Here is a 22,599-nt window from a genome sequence, read left to right as displayed (position 1 = left end):
ACAGAGAAGGAATTGGTCACGGTCTATCTGAAGGCCTTTTTCTAGCAGTGTAACAAGGTGAAGGGAACATGACTTGATTTCCTTGATGGTTTTATTAAGACTACATTCTCCAGGATCATTAAAGATGATCCAAAGAAAAATGAGGACTCTGTCTTTTGTTTATAATTTGTAGGAAAGCGGTATCATTTAACCCTTTCTTTCTCTTTCTGAACGACGGATTTCAGGTAGTGGATATTCTGTGTCCTACCCCCACTAATTTCTCTCTCATATAGCATCCCCCTCCCATGATGAAATGGCCTTGATATACCCCCACAACTCAATTTGGTACCATCAGAAGTCATGCATCAGTCAGGTTTGGTTAATCCAAAAATGGTCTTTGCTCATTTTTCATCAAATGCCTTCTCTTTTTCTTTTTCCTTTCTCTTTAACATTCTGACCTTACAATTCTGTCTGGATTGGTCCATTCAACTGTGGAGTCAAAATGCTTCAACTCTTTTGGTCTCAATTGATGGGCATATTAAGCTAGATTCTTGGTTCCTATTAAAACCTAGACTTGGTTATTTAACAACAGAGCACAGGTCATTTTCTGCCACAAATCTCACAGGGGAAACCACTTCTGTTCCGCCCTAGCAGTGCTCATCTGTCCATTAAAGATGATTGTGTGAAATGGGGGAACATTCTAGTTTAGACTGGAGAACTCCAGTTAACGGTTGTCCTTTGGTTATCCTGCAAGAACTTTTAGGTTGTATAGGTTGCAGACATATATTATTACTCAAATTTTTAAAATAATAGGAAATCGTTTCTTGACTTAATTATAAGTTTCTATACAGGAAACACTCTTTGTCAGCAAAAATAGTCTGGGGAAATTCAAAGTATGTGAACATCAGTTGTTGAGTTAATTGAAAGAAAGCTAAATCTCTATGGAGTAAACATTAAAAATTGTTGGCTAAATGATGACTCTCCTCTTTATAGATGAGAAGTGCGATTACAGTGTTCAAATGTTTTGTATCTTGTTTCATAAAATCCCAGTGATAAACAAGGTGAGCTATACTAAAGTTTTGATTAGATTTTGGAACCTGAGTTTACTCCTTGGTTACACAAACTAGAAGGTTATTATTTCCCTTATAGAAGCAGCTCTTGTACACTTGACTAAGGACTAGGTAAGAATTGTAATATAGCCAAACCAACTGGCAACAAAGCCATGAGCCTCTTTCTCCTCTGCTATCTTTCCCACCTATTCTCAGGACATTTGTCCTCTGGTTTTCTCTCTGTCAAAGCAAATATGCTTGCCTTAGAGCCTCTTTAGAAACATGGAAATGACATTACAAAACACCAGTGACCGTTGGAAAAGTGAAATGATGACGCACTGTGCCTCTATGCAACCTGGTGATACAACAAACGTTCACTTGCCTCTTTCACAGAAACCCAGATAATGTAGGACGAAACAATTTTGATGATGTGCAGTTCCAAAATCCACCACATGAACACCTGCAGCTTGTGGAAATACTCCAGGAATTTTAAGAAGAGCACAGTGAGACGGTCAATCACCAGATGCCATTTGTTCCTCAAATCTGCAAAAGAGTAAATCATCCAAGAGCAGAGAAGTTTTTTTTTTTTTTTGGCATTATTATTTAAAGCATATCTTGTAACTTTTAAATTGGACCAAGAAGCTGAAAAATAATAGTAGTGGATATACTCTTAAGAATATTAAAGAATATGGAGAACCATATTGTTTTACCAAAATTAGAGTAAGGGTGGTCTAAAAACTCTATGACATGATGATGATTCAGAAATGATATATCGTGACTTGGAGAGACAGTGTTACTTTTATTCAGCCTTAAAGTAAATTAGTGTAAAGAGGAATTTTGACCTTATTCACTCTTTAGGCTGAGTGGTAATTCCCTTATTTCCTGGGACTATTAAGTAACCCGAGCTCCCTCTGAATGACATCTTTCTTGCCAAACCAGTACTTCCTACGGTGGCCAGACTCCTTTGGTGGATAACGAGGCAGCAGATGAAGCTCTCCAGTCTTCCTGGAGGGGAGAACCATCGAGACACCTGTCACAGGTAGTCCCAACCTGCTCCTTCCTTGTAAGAACTAAACCCAACACCAAGAGTCAGTACGATCCAGACTAGAGTTTCACGAAAAGAGGTGAGAATCGTTGGAATCGTAATTGTCAATCAAATGAGTCATTATATTCTCTACCTGTGCTAAGGGGTAACATTTTGGAGACTCTGGGATCACGCTTCTGTCTAGAAGGACTGGGGACCTTGTGGGTTAATCTGGATGGTTGTGTGTCACCATTTTTGTAGATAAAAGCTCATAAGTACCTACAGAAGATAAGACCTACACATCTCATAAGGAGCTTCTTTACATGGCTTGGGTAGTTATAATAGTTACCACACTTGGTTCTGAAAGTTTGAGTAAGATTTTAGTTATTGTGAAAAATGCTCATTTCCTGAGTAACCCAGATGATAGTCAATCCAAATGTTTAGGTAATAAGTGAGGCCATCTGAAGGGGGAAAGGGGAGGATAGGCATGGATCACAGGGTACATGGGAGAATGCTGTAACAAGGTACAGGCCTAGTTTTGGTGAGATATTATTAGTAAAGCTCAAACCCTGTCTTATAGTAGCTTAATAAAACCCTAGTCTTAACTCATTGGTCCACAGAACTTGTTTCTCCCCTTCACACTGAGGAACACACGTTGCTCAAATATGGACAGAACCATTTCTGGGCTTCTCCTAGCATCTTCTGAGATCAGTGGGAGAAGGGGGCCAGGTCTTGAGGGAGCTTGCCTTTGGGTATGAACACCCATCTTGTGCTGCTTCTTTATTCCCTACTTTTGTAAAACAAGAGGACCAGCAAAGACAAATGCAGCATCTGTGCTGGTTAATTTCATGTGTCACATTGATTAGGTTATGGTGTCTAGTTGTTTGGTCAAGCAAGCACTGGCCTGATTGTTACTGTGAGAATATTTCGTGGAAGGATTAGCATCTATAGTCTATTGATTACATCTATGGCTAACTGCATCTATCATCATCAAAGGAGATTGCTCTCCGGAATGAGGGGAGTCTCCTCATCCAATTAGTTGGAAGTCTCAAAGCAGACCTGAGGAATTTAGAAGTCAGAAAGAAGAATTTCTGCTTCTTCAGACAGCCAGCTTCTCCTGGGGAATTCAACTTCACCTGCATCAGAGTTTACCGCTTGCGTCCTGCCCTGTGGAATTAGGACTTGCCAATTACCATGGTCATATGAGCCAATTCCTATAATAAATCTCTTTATGCATTTTATATATATAGTTTTGTTTCTCTGGAGAACTGCAAATACCATAGACTCTTCACATCGTAGCCCAGAAATATCACCCCAAAGGCTATGTTCTCTGGTTTCTCCCACAGTTTCTGGGAACTACTAAGAAGACTAAGATCTCTACCTTTTAATACCATCTATCATGTAACATTTCCTGATCAGCAAGGCTATGAATTCTCACCCTGCCATAGTAAAAGATCATTTCAAGTCTAGGATGAAAAATAGAAAAGAGAAGACTGAAGAACAAAGAGGGAAAACCCTAAAATAACAATCACCACCAAACATCTCTAGGTGTTTACTTGAAATAATTCTCCCATGGCCTCATTTTTTCCTCCAGTTCCAATGTCCTTAATCATTAGAATAGAACCAGAAACACTCGCTTCATTATCAATGTGCTGAGAAGGCCTCAGAATAATTTATAGAGCATGTGCTTGTAAAGGATGTGTCTAGAACATTCAGAAAGTCTACAGGGGGGCCTGTTTCTGATTCCAAGCGGGGAGGTTTTCGATTCAGTGAATGCTAAGTGCTATACCCAGATAAACAATTGATGACCCATGACCAACCATGGGCCCTCTTCTCCTCAGTCAGAATTAGAAGAAACTGGTTGGAGCAATTGGAACAGGCGTGCTGTAAATATAGCAGTTAAAAAAAAATGGATTTTTTTTAAGTGACTGGGTCAAAGACCCATCCTTCTGCAAGGGTACTTCAGTCACCCAGTCCTTCCCGTGGGCCGGCAGCATTTCCCGAGCGCACTCTGGCCCTGGGCCGATTACCGGAAGTTTCTTCTTCTCCTTCCGACTCCCCCTCGTCCTCGTCCTCGTCTTCCTCTGCGGACCCCTCGCTGTCTTTCCCGGCCTCGGCCTTCTCGGCGCCGTCGTAGGCCCCCTCTGGCGTCTCCTCCTGGGGCTCCTCCAGCATCCTGGACTCCTGCTTCTCCAAGGTGGCTGTCAGGTTCATCAAGGCGAGGTCGGGCAGGCTTCCTTCCGGGTGGGCCAACCTGCGGGCGGAGAGGGGCAGGTCAGGGGGCGGAGGGGCTCCAGGCGACAGGTGAGGAGGGGCAAGTGAGCGGAAGGACAAACGGAAATGAACCTCAGTGCCCGTACCAGGGCCTTTCAATGTGGGGTGTTAGCACCTAGCCACTTTATTTGTTTGCTTGTTTTTTTTTTTTAAAGCTCTTTCTAAAAACCGACTGTGAACTGGTTAGGTTCGGTTAGCGTTTCTAATTCAGGTTCTAGTGAGGAGTCAGCAGTGAGAGCTCTCAACACCTAAACTTGACATTTCTCCCGGAGGAGCAAATGGTCAGAGTTTAGGATGCAGAAGCATGAAATGGCATCGTGTGGAGCAAACATTTCATGGCTTCACGGGGGACTTACTCATTTTGGTGGATTGGTAATTTTTTCTTGATGCTGCTCAAAGTAATTGAAATAGAAAGAGGGGAAAAAAAGGAGGTGAGAACAGAAGAATTATAAGGAGTGTCAGATCATAGTCATGCAAGAGAACATCCACTGTGCATTCCTGCTTGCATTCCAGCGGCATCCACGCGTGCTCTGGAGCTTGGGCCTGGCGACTGATCTGGGAGTGGGCAGGACTGCGGAATTGTAATGGAGAAAACCCAGAGACCGCCAGGCTAATTACATCATGCTTTTTCAGTAAGGCCATAGACCATCTCACAAGAATCAAATTATTCACGTTTTAAGGAAGTGGTTTTGATTAGTAAATTGTGTGTGCTTCCCCTCAACCATTTCACGCCTATGCAACCCACTCTACCGTCTTTTAAAGCATATGCAGTAAAGCTAAATGCTTTCAGGAGGATGGAGTCTACAGCCTGTCCCCTTCTGAGGTTTTACTGGTGTGAGATGTTTGAATTAGTTGTGCGAGGACCACGTGTGAGAGCCGAGCCAGAGTGAAGTGACAGTGAGATGGTTTTCACTGCGACCAGGGGTGGGGGGGTAGTATTAATTTGCTTCACAGTGGAAAATAACAAGATGATCCCTCCTGTAAATTAAAAATATATATATACCTTTTTATTCAGAGTCAAATGAATGTTTAAGGAATATCTGTGCAGTAAAATATACATTAGGAAAAAGTCTACTGGAGATCCTGACAATTCTCTACATTTGTAATAATTCATCTGCAGATTTCAACTTGGTTGTAACAGTCAGGGCAATTAATATTATTCTGTATAATTCTTTATAATTCTGTATAATTGTGGGCTCAGAGCAAATTATTTACCCTTTCTGAAAGTTAATTTATTTCCTGAAAGATAAGTTTGACTAGATAAAATCTAAGGTTACTTTCAATTTACTGATTCTGTATTTGTATATATGTCTATTATTTTGGATAACTGTTGTAATGATTCTGCATGCCCTTAGACTTTTAAAAAGGTTATCACTCCAAAACAATTTCTTTTAATGGAGTGGGAAGCAGTTAAATTATAATATGCCAGAAGCTGATTATTTATTTAACATCCCAAGGCTCGTTCAATGTTGGTAGGAGAAACTATGTTGACATACAATCCTTCTGTTGTCTTCAGCTGCCAAGTCACCCTCTTGCCTTCAGGAAAGGTAACTGCTCTTGGAATTGCAAAAGCACATCTCATGTACCAGCACTGCATGCCCAATTGATGGTACACATTTGTTATTCCTGCTTCATTAGGACTCTACTTATTAACAGTTATTAAATGTAAAACCGGTTGGGGCTACACCACTGCCAGTGTTTATTTGTTCTCTCCAGCATTGCCAGAGAATTGCATGTCATAAGTGAGAATAGACTTTTTTTTTTAATTAAATTCAGTTGTATTGAAATATATTCACATACCATACAATCATCCATGGTGTACAGTCAGCTGTTCATAGTACGATCATATAGTTATGCATTCATCACCACAATCTATTTCTGAACATTTTCCTTACATCAGAAAGAATGAGAATAAGAATAAAAAATAAAAGTAAAAAAGAACACCCAAATCATCCCCTCCCATGCCACCCTATTTTTCATTTAGTTTTTGTCCCCATTTTTCTACTCATCCATCCATACACTAGATAAAGGGAGTGTGATCCACAAGGTTTTCACAATCACACTGGAAGAGACTTTTCATTATGAGAAGGAATTCAGTAGTTCTTAGTGTAGGAGTTTGGTGATTTCAGAGCGAATTTCAAATGTCTTCAGGAACTCTGCTACAACTTCATATTGGTAAGAAAATACCTAGCAATTACTACTATTAATAGAGATGAGATTATTTGCTATTCTGGAGACATAGCAGAGGTGCTTAGGCAGTGATGTTCCAAACCATTGTGCTGTAGACAAGGCATGGTGAGGACAAATTATCAAAGGAAGTAATCAAAGGAAAACAGTGGTGTGAGCAAGCTCAATTTTTAAAACACTAAAGAAAAAATTACTAAATACAAATACTAAAGGAAAAACAAACTCTAGTAAAAACCTGCCCCAAGGAGGAGGTGGGGCAAGATGGTGCATAAGAAAGTGTGGAATTTAGTTAGTCCTCTAGAGCAACTAGTAAATAGCCAGGAACAACTAGTAAACAGTCTGAAACAACTGTTGGGGGACATCCATAACTGGACATTGGGTGGAATGGCTGAGATTGCAGCATAGAACCATAAATAAAGCTCCCCAAACTGGGGAGCTGACGTCCCTCACCCACTGGCATGGCAGGCTGAGTTGGAACACTTCCCTTTGGAAAAAGAAGCAGGCTACTAGGAGCAGGGGGAAGTAACTCAACCAAGCTCCAATTGAGGTTTTAATTAACAAATTTGGACTACTGGATACAAGCTGTGAGTACAGATAAACCCAGAGCAAGGAGGAAAGGAATCCTGAAGTCTCCTCTAGTGAAGAGGAGGTTGGGTGGGGCTGACAGAAAAATAAATAAATAAATAAAAACAGAGGCTTTTGGAGAGGGTTAAGTGCAGAATACTGGAAAATGGCTGTGTCCCAAGAAACAGGCACATAGAACCAAGTACCAACACTGGTCGACTGGCGAAACTGGGGGGCTGAGGACTGGCTCTGAAACGGGGATATTTTTTCTTTTTTTTCTCTCATTGTAAGTAGCTCATTAGAGAAAGCCTTGGGCATTTTCAATTGTCAGCGCTGACCCAGGCAAGGGTGGAGTTAAGATAGTTAGAAAGACAAAGGAAGAAGTTATGAGAGGGAAATAATCCCCTAAAAGGCATATCTTCCCTAAGAAAAAGGGGGGCGGGGCCCAGCTCAAGTGGTTGCTCTCCTTCAGAGAATTTAGACCCCAGGGCCTGGCAGGGGAAAAAAAAACGAAACAGAAACAACTTAAGCTAGGCTTCTGATACCCTTGGCCCCTGGCTGGAACAGGGTCTGCTGAGAATTAAAAGCACCGCACCTCTTTACAGCAGTGGGGAGCTGCGGGCTGACAAGTGCCACCTGCTGGACGGGATAGGAAAAGCACCAAGTGTAGAGGCCTCACAGGAAAGTCTGACAACCTGCTGGGTCTCTTCCTCAGGGAAAGATGATACTGATCACACCCTCCTCCTGAAACCTGGGCCCGTCTGGTCTGGGAAAATCTGATTCTTCTATCTTTTTTTTATTCATTTTTTTTCCCTCCTCTTCCTCTCTCATTGTGGAAGAATTGGAAATGTCCTCATATAGACTCTGGTAGTAAATGCATAACTATGTGATTATACCAGGAATCACTGATTGTTTACTTAGGATGGATTGTATGGTGTGTGAATAAAACTGTTTACAGAATAAACAGAGGGATACAAGTGCTGGAGAAAATGTGGAGAGAGGGATGTACCTATTCACTGTTGGTGGGAAAGTGGAATGGTGTAGCCCATCTGGAGGGCAGTGTGTTGGTTCTACAGGGAGCTAAGTTTAGGGCTGCCATAGGGTACTGCAACCATGTTACTTGTTGTATACTTGGAAGAACTGAAAGTGGGGACATGAGTAGACATTTGCACACTGGTGTTTGTGGCGGCAATATTCACAATCTGCAATGGATGGAGGTGGCCTAGGGGTACATCGACTGGTAAACTGAAAGGTGAACTGTGGTGTATACATACAACGGAATACTGAGCAAGAAGGAATGAAGTTGTGAGGTATGCAACTAGGTGAATGGACCTTGAGGACAGTAGGTTGAGTGAAATAGGCCAGAGATGAAAAGACAAACATAATGCCTCACTAATATGGACTAACAGTAATGTGCAAACTCTGAAAGTTGAATCTGGGAGCATGAGTTACCAGGGGAAAGCTTATGATAAAGGTTCCTAGATTGTAAGGTCTTACAGCAGTCACATCTATTCATGAGTTATAATTATTATTTATAAATTCTGTGAGTGTCAGCTGCCATGCAGCAACTGTTAAAGAGGCTAAAAGATCTGACATCGATTGGAGATATAAACGAAATGGACTTGGTTGAGACTGGGTTAGATCAGAGTAAAGGGTAGAGGATGATATTAACTGTGTTTTATAACTTCGGCTTCTGTGTAGGACCAAGGGAGGAGATCTTTATTTGGTGCAAAATCAATATTTTCTGTAGCACACTATATAATTTAACTTGTATGGTCAGTTTACTCAAACACTGGGATTACAAAGAACCCCAAACAGGGAGAGATATGGTTGGTTTGTAAATGTTAGCGTGGAGCCCCAGTACACCCCAGAGTAATTTGGGCAGAGAATAAAAAGTATTTGCAAAGCCCCCTTGAGGGACTGGGGGAAAATGTGGAAATATTAAACTTCCCCAGCTTTGGAATTCCTGATATTCTGCAAGCACTGGGGACTACCAGTTTAGTAGGCCAAGCCCTCGATCTTGGGGCCTGCCCTTATGAAACTTGTCACTGCAAAGGAGACCGTAAACCTACCTTTAATTGTGCCTGAGAGTCACCCCCAGAGAACCTCTTTTGTTACTCATATTTGGCCTCTCTCTCTAAGCCAGCCCTGCAGGTAAACTCACTGCTCTCTCCTCTATGTGGGACATGACTCCCAGGGATGTAAATCTCCCTGGCAATGTGGGATGTAACTCCCAGGGATGAATGTGAGCCTGGCTTCATAGGATTGAGAAAGCCTTCTTGACCAAAAGGGGGAAGAGAAATGAAACTAAATAAAGCTTCAGTGGCTAAGAGATTTCAAATGGAGTAACTCTTATGCATTACATAGATATCCCTTTTTAGTTTTTAGTTTATGAAAATAGCTAGAAGGAAATATCTGAAACTGTTGAATTGCAATCCAGTAGCCTTGATTCTTGAAGACAATTATGTGACTATCGCTTATATGGTGTGACCATGTGACCGTGAAAACCTTGTGGCTCACACTCCCTTTACCCAGTATGGACAGATGAGTGGAAAAATGGGGACAAAAAGTAAGTGAATAATAGGTGGGGTGGAGGGGTATGGGATGTTTTGGGTGTTTCTTACTTTTATTTTTATTGTTATTTTTACTTTTTGAAGTAATGAAAACGTTCAAAAATTTATTGTGGCAGTGGGTGCACAACTATGAGATGGTACTGTGAACAATTGTTGTACACTTTGGATGATTGTATGGTGTGTGAATATATTTCAATTAAACTGCATTTTTAAAAAAAAAAACTGCCCCCAAACTGTAGGCTCATGAACTTACGATTCTCTACTAATCATCATATGCTAATCATCTAATCATCATAGGAAGCATTTTTTACTTTGGGCCCCCAAAGCAACCTCCTGATGACCTGGATTCTTGAAGCATACCATTTTGCATGCCTTTCCCCTTGCAAGTTCATTTTCTTCTCTTTGCATTTTCTTTACCCTTACCTATAACTTTGTTGCCTTGCTTCTAATATGATTCAGGCTTTGAGCTGTAACCTTCTCACTGACTGTTTCTTGAATAAAATTGTTCTCTCCTTTCACATTCTACTCCAAAGCAAATAATTTTTGTCTGTTTGTTTATTCATTCATTCTTTCTTTGTGCTTCTGCAGCTTTGAGCAGGCCTTAATTTGTGCATTTCTCTATTTGTTCCAACATCATTTCAGTCTATTTATTTGTATTCTCAGGAATCTTCCCATAAAGAGAGCAATCCAGTCTTATTCTACTCATCTGCCTTGCAAAATATAGCATAGTGCTTGATGTACACTATGATGCATTGAACATTTGGTAAATAGATTCTTTTCACTGGAAAGACATTCTTATTTGAAACAAGAAATAAATTATGCTACATGGAGAGCTGAAGAGGCTTAGTTCTGCACCAGGACTTGACTTTGAAAGGCCACATAGTAAGCTAGTTTCCATTTAAGAACATGGAAATTCTGTCATTATAAAATCTTATTAGTCTAAATTCCATTTATTTATAACTATTCTAATTTGGAATATGTGATCATTTAAACGGCACGCATCCCATTCTTTATATTAGAAAAAAGGAGATGCCTTGCAAATTTGTAGCATTCTTAAGTAATGTTTAAAGTAGAATACTAGCACACCTTGTTTTATTGAACTTCACTTTATTGTGCTTTGCAGATACTGTGTTTTTTACAAATTGAAGGTTTGTGGCAAACCTGGTTGACCAAATCTATCGGCGCCATTTTTTCCAACTGCATGTGCTCACTTCGTGCCTCAGTGTCACGTTGTTTTAGATGTAATGCTATTGCACTTAGTAGACTACAGTGGAGTATAGATATAAGCTTTTTATGCATTGGGAAACCAAAAACTCCATGTGATTGCTTTACTGCAATATTTGTTTTATTGCAGAAGTATCTCTGAGGTATGCTTATATTTATGTCATTTAAGACGAATTATTTTCTGGAACTTGTAAGCACCTTTAGGTAATTATATTCACATCTAAACAATTTATTTGCAAGTTTAATATCACATATTAAATGTGTATGATCGTAATTTCTCTAAAAAATTATCTACTGGGCACAGTTGTATATAATGACTCCGGTTTTCGTATACTTGGAAGCAATAAGGATGACTTCTGTTAAAATATTCTAACATTTCTTGAAAATATTTTTAAAGTATTTAATATATTTCAATTATTTTTAAAATATATGCTTAACTAATTCAGTTGAGACTTACCCACAATTATTCACATTATTAAAATTTTATCAAAGTTACCACCCTCCTCAATGTATTCTGCTTCATACAATGTAGGGTAATGTCTAAGTTTTAATCGACACAGAAGAAATATAATTGTGTGCACCCTTTCAGCTCAGAACTAATATTTATAAATACATTATTCTCCTTATAAAACATTATTCTCCTTATAACATTATTCTCCTTATAAAACAACACTGAACACAGAGAAATAAGTTATGGAAGAAAGAATTTTATTTATGTTCTAAAAGGCTTACTTCACCTTATTATTCCAGTAAAGAGTGGCCCCATTTAAAACTGGACACAACTCACAGACAGTACTTGAGAAGCAGAAGTTGTAAAGTGAGAGGGGGGTTTGTTTAGTGATGTTTCCCCTGGCATAGCTCTGGTCTTTCTTACCACCTCAACCTTCGCAGAAACACAAGCGATTTCACCAGAAAGAAAATGGTGCTAAGCTGGAATTCTTCGAGATTTTAATTATTTGGGGCAACCTCATGTTTTGATACACCTCTTTTCAGGTGAATTCACTGGCCCTGTGGTTTGGGGTAGTGGGCCGTAGGCTCCCTCTTATGAAGTAAATCTGGGACTATCAGGGAGGACTGGGATGGAAATATCGAACCTAACTCCTGCCTGATTTGATGTCCTACCCTCCCCTCATAAAGCAACTGGTAAATACTTTGTGAGAAACACACATACACGTGGAGCCTGAGATGAGGGATAAGATTAAATAGCTGCTCAAAATTTCTAGCAAGAGTCTCCATCTTACTTCTCTATCAGCTAAACACCTGAGGCGGACTTTTCTCCCTCAGAATTTGTCAATAAAAAGGCCCCCAAAGGAATCAGCCCTTGTTTCAACCTCCTTCAGCAAAATATGTTGTGGTACATTTTTCACATTTCCTTCTCCAAGTTCTGCCTCCCAGAGACTGCTATTTGGTTGTAAGTCTTACACCTTGACCCATGAGGAAAGCAAATGGACTAGAAAACCAACACATCTTTCTAAGATTATTTTGCAAATTTATTTGTTGCGAAATACATGTTTCCAACAACCAAATTATTGGCTGTATTACTAATGACAAGAAGTTGTGGGAGTGAGTATTTTAGTGTTGCCTATTTAATAAAGTAGGAGTCATTTTACTAAGTTAGATGTGAAAGGATCATTTTCTCTGTGCTTGAAGAGTACTTTGAAAATACATCTATACACTCCTCTTATCAAACGTTACTTTTCTTCCTGTGTTTTATCTTCCCAGCCTGGATGGGGGGCATTTTGAGGGTAAGGCCGTGTCTCAGTGCCAATCTTTGCATCTTTTGTGGCATGCAAGCATACTGTAAAATCTGGTGAGGTAAATAATTGATTATTCAATAATATGCTGATCTTTCAAGCAGAGACATATTTGAAGAAATTGATGTTTTAATGTTCTCTCAACCACATATTGTTGTGACTTTTCACTTCGGCCAATATCTACTGAATATTAGCAAGTTGGTAAGGCCTGTAGCAGGTGTTGTGGGGATATCCTGTGAATTACTCAGGGAGTGCAGCCCCGAGGAGCTTACGCCCAGCAAGGAGAGAAGACAAGCAGAGAGAAGACTGGGGCCACGCGTCCCGAGAGCAGCAGTGCTTAGTGCTATGGGGTGTCAGGAAGGGTGGGTGACTTCAGCAGGGGGTGTTAGCATTTTTGGGAAGGTTTGTGGAGGAGGTGGTTCTTGAGCTGAGCTCTGGATGATATGGTCAAGGAGGAGATTTCTCCGGCAAACCTCAGAATGAATTTTGCCAAAGAATGAAATTGATGGGCATCAGTTTGAACCCAAACCAAAAGCTGAGCACCAGCTGAAGACCCTTGAAAACCTCCAAGTCCACTGGACAGCACCATTTGGTGTCATCACCAAATGGCTCGGTGTGCAGATACATCCACGAGCATACCTGGAGACCACCATCCACTAGACAACGTGGTTTACAAAGCAGCAAAGAGTTTAACATGCTATGGCATAGTTTTTAACAGAAAGAAAAGCGAAAACATTGGAGTACCCACCTATTTATGATTAGATATACACGACCATTGACTTTAGCGTGGCTACAAGGCGAGAGATGGAAGCACGAGGACGCATGCGATAGCATGAGAGAGACAAGTTGGAGAGAAAGAGGAGACTGTTAGAGAAGAAGTTGATTAAAGGTTTATATCATCATTGACATGTATTTCATGCACAGAAGAGTTTAGGCAGTAAGATTCAGGAGCAACATGAAATTAAACATATGCAGGAAAATGCTTGAAGGGATCAAGTCTCCACTGTTGTCAGCCCTCCCCATCTCACACACTTTATTAAAAATGTATACTGTTTAAATTTTCAAAGTACATTTTATCAAATAAACTGCATTCTAAAAGATGAAAGCTTGCTCCTTTCCAAGAATAAAAAAAAAAACTACTACTACGTAACTATATTTACCACGTTCTTTAAGGTTGTCTAACACTGATGTTGGAAAAAATAAGTAGTTGTTTTATTTCTACATGCATATTCAATAATTTCTAAAACAAATCATTGACAAATTACAGGGGTATAAAAGAAATAGACATTCAAGTTTTTCTTAGTAAATTATTGCAAATTGTATATTATAATTGTCATAAGTGAAACATTTCTAAGAAGACCTACTTAGAAATAATAGATTCTCCTCCCACATACTATAAAGCTTTTTCATAATGCTAACTTTGAAAATTCTCTAAAGTGTGGAAACAGTTCTGACTCAAATACTAGTGGCATTTGCCTATACTACATATGGATACACATACTCATAAACATACACACACACAAAAAACAAACTGGGGACCAAACAGGGAAAGGAAGTTGGATATTTACAGAAACAATAGTGCATGAAATCAATTTAAGGAGTACAATGAATTGATTAATCCAATTTGTATGTCATTTTTTATAAAGCATCTACTTAGGAGGTGGGGGCAGAAAAAGGAAAGCATGACAGTCAACCGAACTCTGAAAGCATTTTTTTTTTCATTGTTTGATTTTAACATTGAGATGGATTAGGACGCCAAGGACAAAAAAAAAAAAAAGGTACCGTGAGGTAAAAATTGCTAATAAGGAACACACTACAATAGGAACAACATGCTAAAATGTTGAGATGTAAACCATATACTCAAAGTTAAAATTTTTGGCACTTTTCTATTAAACTCTTATACAAAATCCCATAATACCAAACTGGAGTTACTCTATCAAATTCTCATTCTCTTAGGTTCTAGAAAACTTTTTTTAATCACAGTTCAAAAAATGAAATCCCATTTACCACAACACTTTAGACTAGACAATGTGATATATTCTCATCACCCTTTAAATTTTTCTTGGTAAATTAACTGCTAAGGGGATGTTAGCTCTAGGTTACTGCTGAGAGGAGGAGCAAGTGGTGACCTTATATTGCTACAGATCATCAAGCTCTTTCTTCTCTAGCCATGGTCTGCAGGATAAAGGCTGCGACTGTAGCTGCCAGAGAAGCAGAGTACACAACTTAACATTAGAGGGACTTTCTGAGGCTGCAGCCCTTCCCCGGAGCCTGCCTAATTGCACACCGTTACATAAATTTAAGGGAAACTCTGTGGAACACATTCAGTTTTCATGTACCCTCGATCTCAAAGATTGTAATTCTTTAGGCTGGTAAAATATTTGCTGAGCCAGATTACCTTCTACATAGCAGTGGTTCTGAATATCTCTATTTTTCTGGACAAGTTCTGTCCTGTATCTCTATTTGATCGCATAACAGAAGACCCGGACACAAGACAATAAGAATGGTGGCAAGGAAAAGCTTCTATGCATTGGAGGAACTTTCAGTGAGAAGAAAATGAATATGGAAAGAAGAAAAAAATATATAAAAAGCTATTGGTTTAGCAATGATCAACAATTACATCTCTTTCAGAAACACACATGTACTCTGCTGACTAGACTTTTCTTGAATCATGAAAAAGACCTTTCTTATTTAATGAATATGAATTTTGGAAAAAAATGGTGAGGGTCTATAATTAAATAAAGTGTGTTACATGGTTGGTGTTAAATACCAAATCCAGTTTTGATTATAGATATGTTATACTTTTACCCACAAGTATCACAAGCAATGTAAAAGAATCATCAAATCTTCATTTCTCTAATTATTGACAATTCCCACTTTTCTATGCAGGCGTTACCTTTGTAAATTTAATCTTAGGATGATTCCCTTGAGAACAAGCTGGCCTATGAACAGGGTGTCCTAGGGATCCCCAGATTTCTAAATAGAAACAACTTTATTTTTCCCAATGTTTTATTATCACTGAAGGAAGAAGGAATAAGTATATGGATAAGATAAACCACTGACCCAGCCACGCTCTCCTCCCTGCTAAGGGGTGGGGACGAGATGCGTTTTAGCTGAGCTTCATTATTTATGGTAGCAAGATAGCATTAGAAATTATGAGATTATGTATTACCCATTAGTTCTACAGGTTAGGCAGCAGTGACTTATTGATCATCATTTGTAGTATACTCAGAGGTAAAACTAAATGTAATCTTATGCTAAACAAAACAGAATAAGGGAAATAAATCTGCTGATGGAAGAAAGAGAAAGAGAGAAAAAGGGAGGGAGGAGGAAGGAAGGAAATAAGGAAGGAAGGAAGAAAAGGAAAAGAGGAAAGGAGGAAAGGAAGGAAGGAAGGAGGGAAAGGAAGGAAGGGAGGAAGGGTGACTACAAAATGTGCATCATAAAATAAAAGTACTTTGGCAGTATCCATATTCCCAATCTCTATTACAACAGACAACTAAGTTTACAATTTTATAAAATGTGTATGATTATAAACTACTTTATCTTTTTATGAACGTACTCATTTTTTTCCCCTTGAAGTCATATAGTTAAGGGAAATTTTCAACTCTGGCATCTCTACCCCTCTTTATATAGCCCTTTGCTCCCTAGTTGCTTAATGCACTTCCTTTATTACAAGCAGCATCACCATTTTTACTCTCTTCAGTTGTACCATTTATTGCATCCCGGTCTTCCATACACTCCCTAATTGGCTTTTGTTTTTAAGAACTGAATCAGAGAAGACAGTGTTAGCATCCTTTTGAAGAATGCTTGTAATCTCCCTATGGAATAGACTGAGGGATGTGAGATAAACCACCCTGGTTTCTACAAACACAGGCAGGAAAAGCAATATGCCATCAGTTACTTGTAACCAATTTATATTTATAGATGAGAAGACGACGAAAGGAAATGAATAAAGGAAGACATTGTCTTCACTTTCTCTTCTTAAAAATTATTCTAGTTACTAGTAAATTTCGGACTGTCCCTTTAGCCAGGGTTCTTCCTTTGCAAAAGGGAAGGGAAAATTCGGCCTGTCATCTTTTGGTAAGCTCTCACTGTGACTTCATTCCTAGAGATTGTGCAATAGAAAACTCTTTCTCTGTCTTAAATATAACACCAGCCTAGACAGAAAATATACATCACCAACTCTAAAGTACTTTAGTCTGTACAGCTAGTACAAATCTGCTCATCTGACTGTCAGCATTTATATCAACCAATTGTTTCAGAAAGCATCATCAAACATTATACATTTTCTCCACTCTCAGATTGATACTCATGGAAAGTTCAAGTTTGAACCTCTACGTTCGATTACCAGCTTCCTGCAAAGTGGGCAACCAAAGGCCAGGTATCAAGCAATGTGTGCTTCTTTCATTCGCTCACCTGTAGACGGTGTTGTCTTCTTTGCTGGGAATGGACTTGAGGTCTGTGAGTTCCAGGAAGCGGTCGTGGAAATAGTGAAGATGTAAAATGCACACCAGAAGAAAGGAGGTTGGGATGAATATGCGAGTGAATAGCTCAGCCACAGTAAACTGTTTTAAGCCAAGATCCTCAAGCCTATAAGCCAAAACAAAATGAAAAGCAAGGACCTTTCTTGGGCAATGAAGATGTACTCTCTTTATTACAAGCTATATCACCATTTTTACTCTCTTCAGTTGTACGATTCATTGCATCCCGGGCTTCCACACACACTCATTTGGCTTTTGTTTCTACCTATCCAATTAACCTGCATTTACAATGGCCAATAACAACCTTAATATTGCTAAATTTAGTGACTATTTCTCTTTGCTTAATTCAACTACAAGCCCTTCTTGAAAGACTCTTGGCCTTGACGCCACCTTACTTTCCTGGCTTTCCTCTTCCCTCTCTAACTCTGCCTCTTCTTTTGGACCTCTAAGTGCTGAAATATCCCGAAGACTTGTTTTGAGTCCACTCTCTAGCAATACTTTCTCTAGCAGTAATTTCCCCTAGTTCCATGGATTTAGACACCATTTTAGGCAGATGATGCTAAAATGTGTACCAGCGGCACAGTCTTCTCCTGCGACTCTGAGGTCCAAATTTCTACCTGAAATGAGTTGTTCCAGTTATTTCATACTTAATGTTTTTAAAACAGTATTCTCGATTTCACCATTTTTCTTGGCAAAGTTGGGCTCCACCTCCCTCTCCACATCTAGGCTTCTTCCCTAGACCAATAAATGGTGCAACCATCTATCTTGTGCAAAATTCAGAAACCAGGAGGTCATCCTCGATTCTCTGGTTTCCACCACATCTAGCTCATCTACACTTCCTTTTACCCCCTATGCATCTTTTGACTTTCTCTAATCCCATCCATCTCCACGGCCCTCATTCCAGGCCCACTGCTACTGCTGCTCACTGGGCTTACTGTTTCTGCTCTGTTCCTCCACAAATTGCTTTTTAGCTGGTAGTCTTCAAAGACTCTTCAAAATGTCACCAAGACTAAAATGCCAACTTGTGCTGCCTGTGAGGGCAGGAGGCCACATATGCCTCAGTGCCTGGCTGGGTGCCCCCTCGTCCTCCCTTCCTTCTGCCCCCAGCTCCTGGCAGGGTCATTCCCTTCAGTTCCCCAGACACTCCAAATTCTGCTCTGCCTCCTAACCTTGGCATTTGCCTGGGGTGCCTTCTGCACCCCACCCCCCACTCCCACCCTTTTCCTAAGACAAGCTCCTTTAGCTCCCAGTTTGAGGGACCAGTCCTCAGTGAAGCCTGCCCGACCTCTCTATTCAGAGTTGATCTCTGTTATCGCTACCAAAGTGGCTGCTTGTTTCCTTCGCAGACCTGCCACAGTTTGTAATTTATTTATTGGTACATTAAGTAGTTTTTCGTTTGTTTCCTCTGCTAGAACAAGAGCCCCAGGCACAGAGGAGAGGTACATGGGAGGCACTCAACAAGCACTTGCTGAATAAACCCTGATCCTTTCCTTTTAAACTTTTTTCTTAGCCACTTCACTGCCTGCAGTTCTGCACCCAGTTCTGGTTGGCTTTTCAACTGAAGCAAATTAGAAAAGGTAGAACCCCACCTATTGCATGCACAGCAGAATGATCTCACCATCACTAGCCTATTAGCACTTACAGAAAGTTCTTTCTTTATGGAACTAACCACTCTTTGGAATATCAGTACCAGCTATAAATGAGGAAAGACTGCTGACTTCATAAATGAGTCCATGAGCCTACGGGTTCAATTGAAAAACAGAGCTCCGACTTGGAGAGCAGAAAAAGTGACTGGAAAAGAGCTAAGCAGGACTGCTTCACATGGAAATCACATTATAGATGGTCATTTCACTAAAATGGGGCAGAGAACTCTTTTTCTCTTTTTTAGTCAATATTCATTGAGGGCCTACTATGTGCCAACCCCAGGTGAGGTAAAGAGAAAACAAAGAGGATTAAGGATGTGAATCCTGCTTCTGAGAAGCTTTTAGACATCATCACCTCTTGACCATTTTTGCCAATAACCTCTTTAAAGATGTTTTGACCAATATGTATTCACTCTGCTTGCCATTTTCACGTCTCATCATAAACCAAAATTGCTTACTTTTCTTTCTTCAGTCCAGTCATATTTTGCCACAGGCCTGGGAAGTTTTCAAACTGATATGTGTATATAAAGATAAGCACCAGCATAGTGTAAATAACCACTGACATCCAAAAATATTTTAGAATTCGCCTCCACCATTCATAGTGCACCTGGGTATAAGGCGTTGAAAAACAAACAGGAAAAAAAAATCAGTTATCGGAAAATTCACGAAAATATTGGGTTATTCAACCAATACAGGTGATCATATTACAGATTTTTTTTTCGGGGGCAGGGAGGGGAGTTTCATTTTCAGTGTTTTCCACTCTGTTCCTAATGTATTTGGATGGCTCGGGGCTAGAAACTCTGTTCTACTACTCATTGCTAACTGTGTCCTTGGGTAAATTGCTAGACTTCACAAGCTTCAGTTTCCTCCCACATAAATGTCTACCTTGTGTAGTCATGAGGATGAAATGGATAATATCTACAAGGATCCCAGTATGGCACCTGGTATATGGGAGGATTCAAGGAATAGTAACAGTAACTGTTATAATGGCTGAGAGACAGAACCACATCAGTTTGAAATTCAAAGTGGCAGCATATAAATAAAAATGTGAAACAGCCACTTTAGAGAGGACACATCTCTCTTTTCACCATAAGTTTGTGGATAATCATCAGAGAGCACCTATCCTGAATTTTTATAAAGTATTCAAAAGTTTAATGGCTTCAGTTGAGACATATTTATTTCCATGTGCAATATACTATTGTTTATTATAGCCGTTTTATTTATTTTGTGTATTAACTGCACAAATATTTTATTGCTACACTTGTTTCTATTGTTGGGTTTCCTTACATCATCGGTAAAAACTGAGTTTGTGGAGAGGCTAATTCATTTTAATATAATATTTTACAAATTTTAGTTAATGAAATACTAAGCCACTGCTGCATTATAAATAAATGTGTGTATACATACAACCTATATTTAAATATATAGTTTTCCAATTCCAAAGCCCCAAGTGCGAGTTCAATATTTTAGATTATGCAGCCACAGCTTCTAAATTTACTCTTCAAAAATAGAATCCAATTATACAGGTTTCTTTTTTCAGTGGATCTTTTATTAAGAATTTTTGGAAAGTTTCTGAACCTTTTTTCTGACATCTTTAAGAACTGAAAGTTTTAAAATAGTGAACAAGCTGAAGATAGCCATCTCACCTTGGGACATACTGTTTGAATCCCATTTATCGCTTTATATGCTCATGGGATTACAGTAATTTAGATTCTCTTCAAACGAAGCTCTTGTACACTCCTGGGGCAGATGCAAGAATCAAGAAAATGTGGAGGACAGCTGTTTGACCCACCTGATACAAGGCCACGCAGAACAGAAACAGCACCATGTAGATGATTTTGTACATTACAATTTTACCCTCAAAGCTCACGAAGAAGAACATTCCTCCACAGACGTAAATCCAGTACTTGATGAACATGGCCATCACCAAGTTCCCCAGCACTTTCATGATGTCCTGCTCATCGTCGTCATCTTCTTCTTCAATTTCTTCCTCTTCTTTCTTTTTCTCTTTCTTCTCTTCCTTGGCCTCCTCTTCTTCCTCCTTCTCCTTGGGCTCACCTTCCGCTTGAGTATCTTGAAGTTCGTCATCTTCAAAATACCAAACTGCTGTTATACTTAACTAGTGACCTGAGCAAAACTACACTTTGACCAGGTGTGATCCTTGTGGGACATAGATGCATATCTTTTATGGATTCCTATAGGATTTGAGGGATTTTAAGATTGTCCCATACAAGGCAACATTCATAACTAATTTGTGGTCAATTTTCATAACCTTCTAGAAATACAGCTTAGAAGAAAATAAATGTGGTAATGTTTTTAAACGAATCGATTTATACCATCATTTTCATTTCCATTCTCCAAAGACAGCTGAAAGTACTTCAGGATTTAGAAAAATAAATAGGCAACAACAACAAAAAATCAAAACTATTAAATACATTTCAAATTCTAATTGTTTCCTGGCTATAAACAATCCAAGTAGTGCTTTACTGGTTGTGGTTAATGCTGACAATTTTAACCAAAAAGTATGCTTTTAAATGACTAAAAAAGGTAAGAGTTACAGCCAAATATAATTTCGTTTAAATTAGATTTAAATAATAAATGTGATTTAACTAAGTTTAAACAGGTTTATCCATTGTAATTAGAACCTTATTTAGTCTTTAAAAGAAGTTAATATATAGGGTCCTTGTTATGTTAAGCATGGCTTTTACCTAAAATTTGAATAATTTATTCAAACAACTGGTAGAGTCCCAGGATGAAGGGAATGAAAGGGAATTAATTGTTGATCTCAAATTAACCATTCTTTAAATTAGCTGGTTAATTAAATCATTCTGTTGATTGGAGATATCCAAAGGCATATAGGAGAGATTTAAATAGTATAGATTTTTTTGTTGTTGTTTGAAAATCAACTCATAGGTTAGGCCTAAATGAGAAAATGAGAAAGTAGAAAATAGAAATATTTCAGTTGCTCCTTGTAGTTTTCTTACGGTTGCCTAATGAAAGGGTTACTGGCCCAGCTTTTGTAAACAAAGAATGTGGCTTCATTAGAGCTCCTTCCAGTCCATTCTATGGATATTAAACTTATATTTATTTGTATCTCCAGGGAGACAGAGAGCAAGGTCATTCTCATTTTACTTCTACAGCGGGTCTAAAACTGTAGAGACAAAAATATCACCCTCTTTTCTTTGACTTAATGGTAAGTTATTTTTTAGAGAAGAAAAGGATTTGAATTTAAAAGATTTGAGTCCATTTCTTTGGTTCCGTCACTTACTAAAAAGTGATACCTTGGAGAAATTATTTAATTTCTATAATGCTGCTGCTTCTGAGGTTAAATGGGAATCCTTTAGTGAGGATCAAGTCACATACTATTTTTTAAGAGCTCACAAGTGCACTGGAAAAGTTCTGCAGTACCAATCTTGGGATGCATCTTTGCAATTACCACATGGCTTCCGTGTAGCTTAAGCAAGGGGGAATGGCTGCCACACACTTTGCATAGACACTAATTTACCTTTTTCTTCATTTTCCTGACCTCCGATTTTGACTTCAGATAGAAGAGCCTCCTTCTGTTGAAGAGCTTTTTGCTCCGTGAGGTGCTGCCTCAGCAGTAGCCAAAAAGTAATTGTGAAAAGAATCTGAAAGTAGAGAATTAGCAAAACAAGAATTAAGCTACTGTTGGAAATGGAAACACATATCCACAAATATAATGTTTTTCTTGACATTTCTGCAGGGTCGGGGGGGGAGACACAATAACTAAACCTTCTTATTTGAGATGGACTCACGTCATCCACGAGGTGTCAACAGGAAGTGTCTGGCCTTAACCCCTTTCCTAAGGTGACAGGATGCCTCT

At 39.2% G+C, this 22,599-nt stretch overlaps 1 protein-coding gene across 2 annotated transcripts in view; it reads right to left on the bottom strand.

The window, feature by feature from the left end:
- PIEZO2 (piezo type mechanosensitive ion channel component 2) overlaps positions 1–22,599 on the bottom strand; it is a 490,353-nt gene that overhangs the window by 98,807 nt on the left and 368,947 nt on the right. For both annotated transcript variants that reach the window (XM_037806169.1, XM_037806170.1), the window contains exons 14-19: positions 22,261–22,384; positions 20,548–20,843; positions 19,214–19,362; positions 17,048–17,221; positions 4,083–4,306; positions 1,411–1,571 (exon numbers count right to left, since the gene is read on the bottom strand). In XM_037806169.1, coding sequence (XP_037662097.1) covers positions 1,411–1,571; positions 4,083–4,306; positions 17,048–17,221; positions 19,214–19,362; positions 20,548–20,843; positions 22,261–22,384 — 1,128 coding nt within the window. The remainder of the gene's footprint in view (positions 1–1,410; positions 1,572–4,082; positions 4,307–17,047; positions 17,222–19,213; positions 19,363–20,547; positions 20,844–22,260; positions 22,385–22,599) is intronic.

This window comes from Choloepus didactylus, chromosome 16 (assembly GCF_015220235.1).
Source record: "Choloepus didactylus isolate mChoDid1 chromosome 16, mChoDid1.pri, whole genome shotgun sequence".
NCBI classification, from domain to species: domain Eukaryota; kingdom Metazoa; phylum Chordata; class Mammalia; order Pilosa; family Megalonychidae; genus Choloepus; species Choloepus didactylus.
The sequence above is the reverse complement of the archived record's forward strand: the minus strand, read 5'-3'. Positions and strand labels throughout refer to the sequence as shown.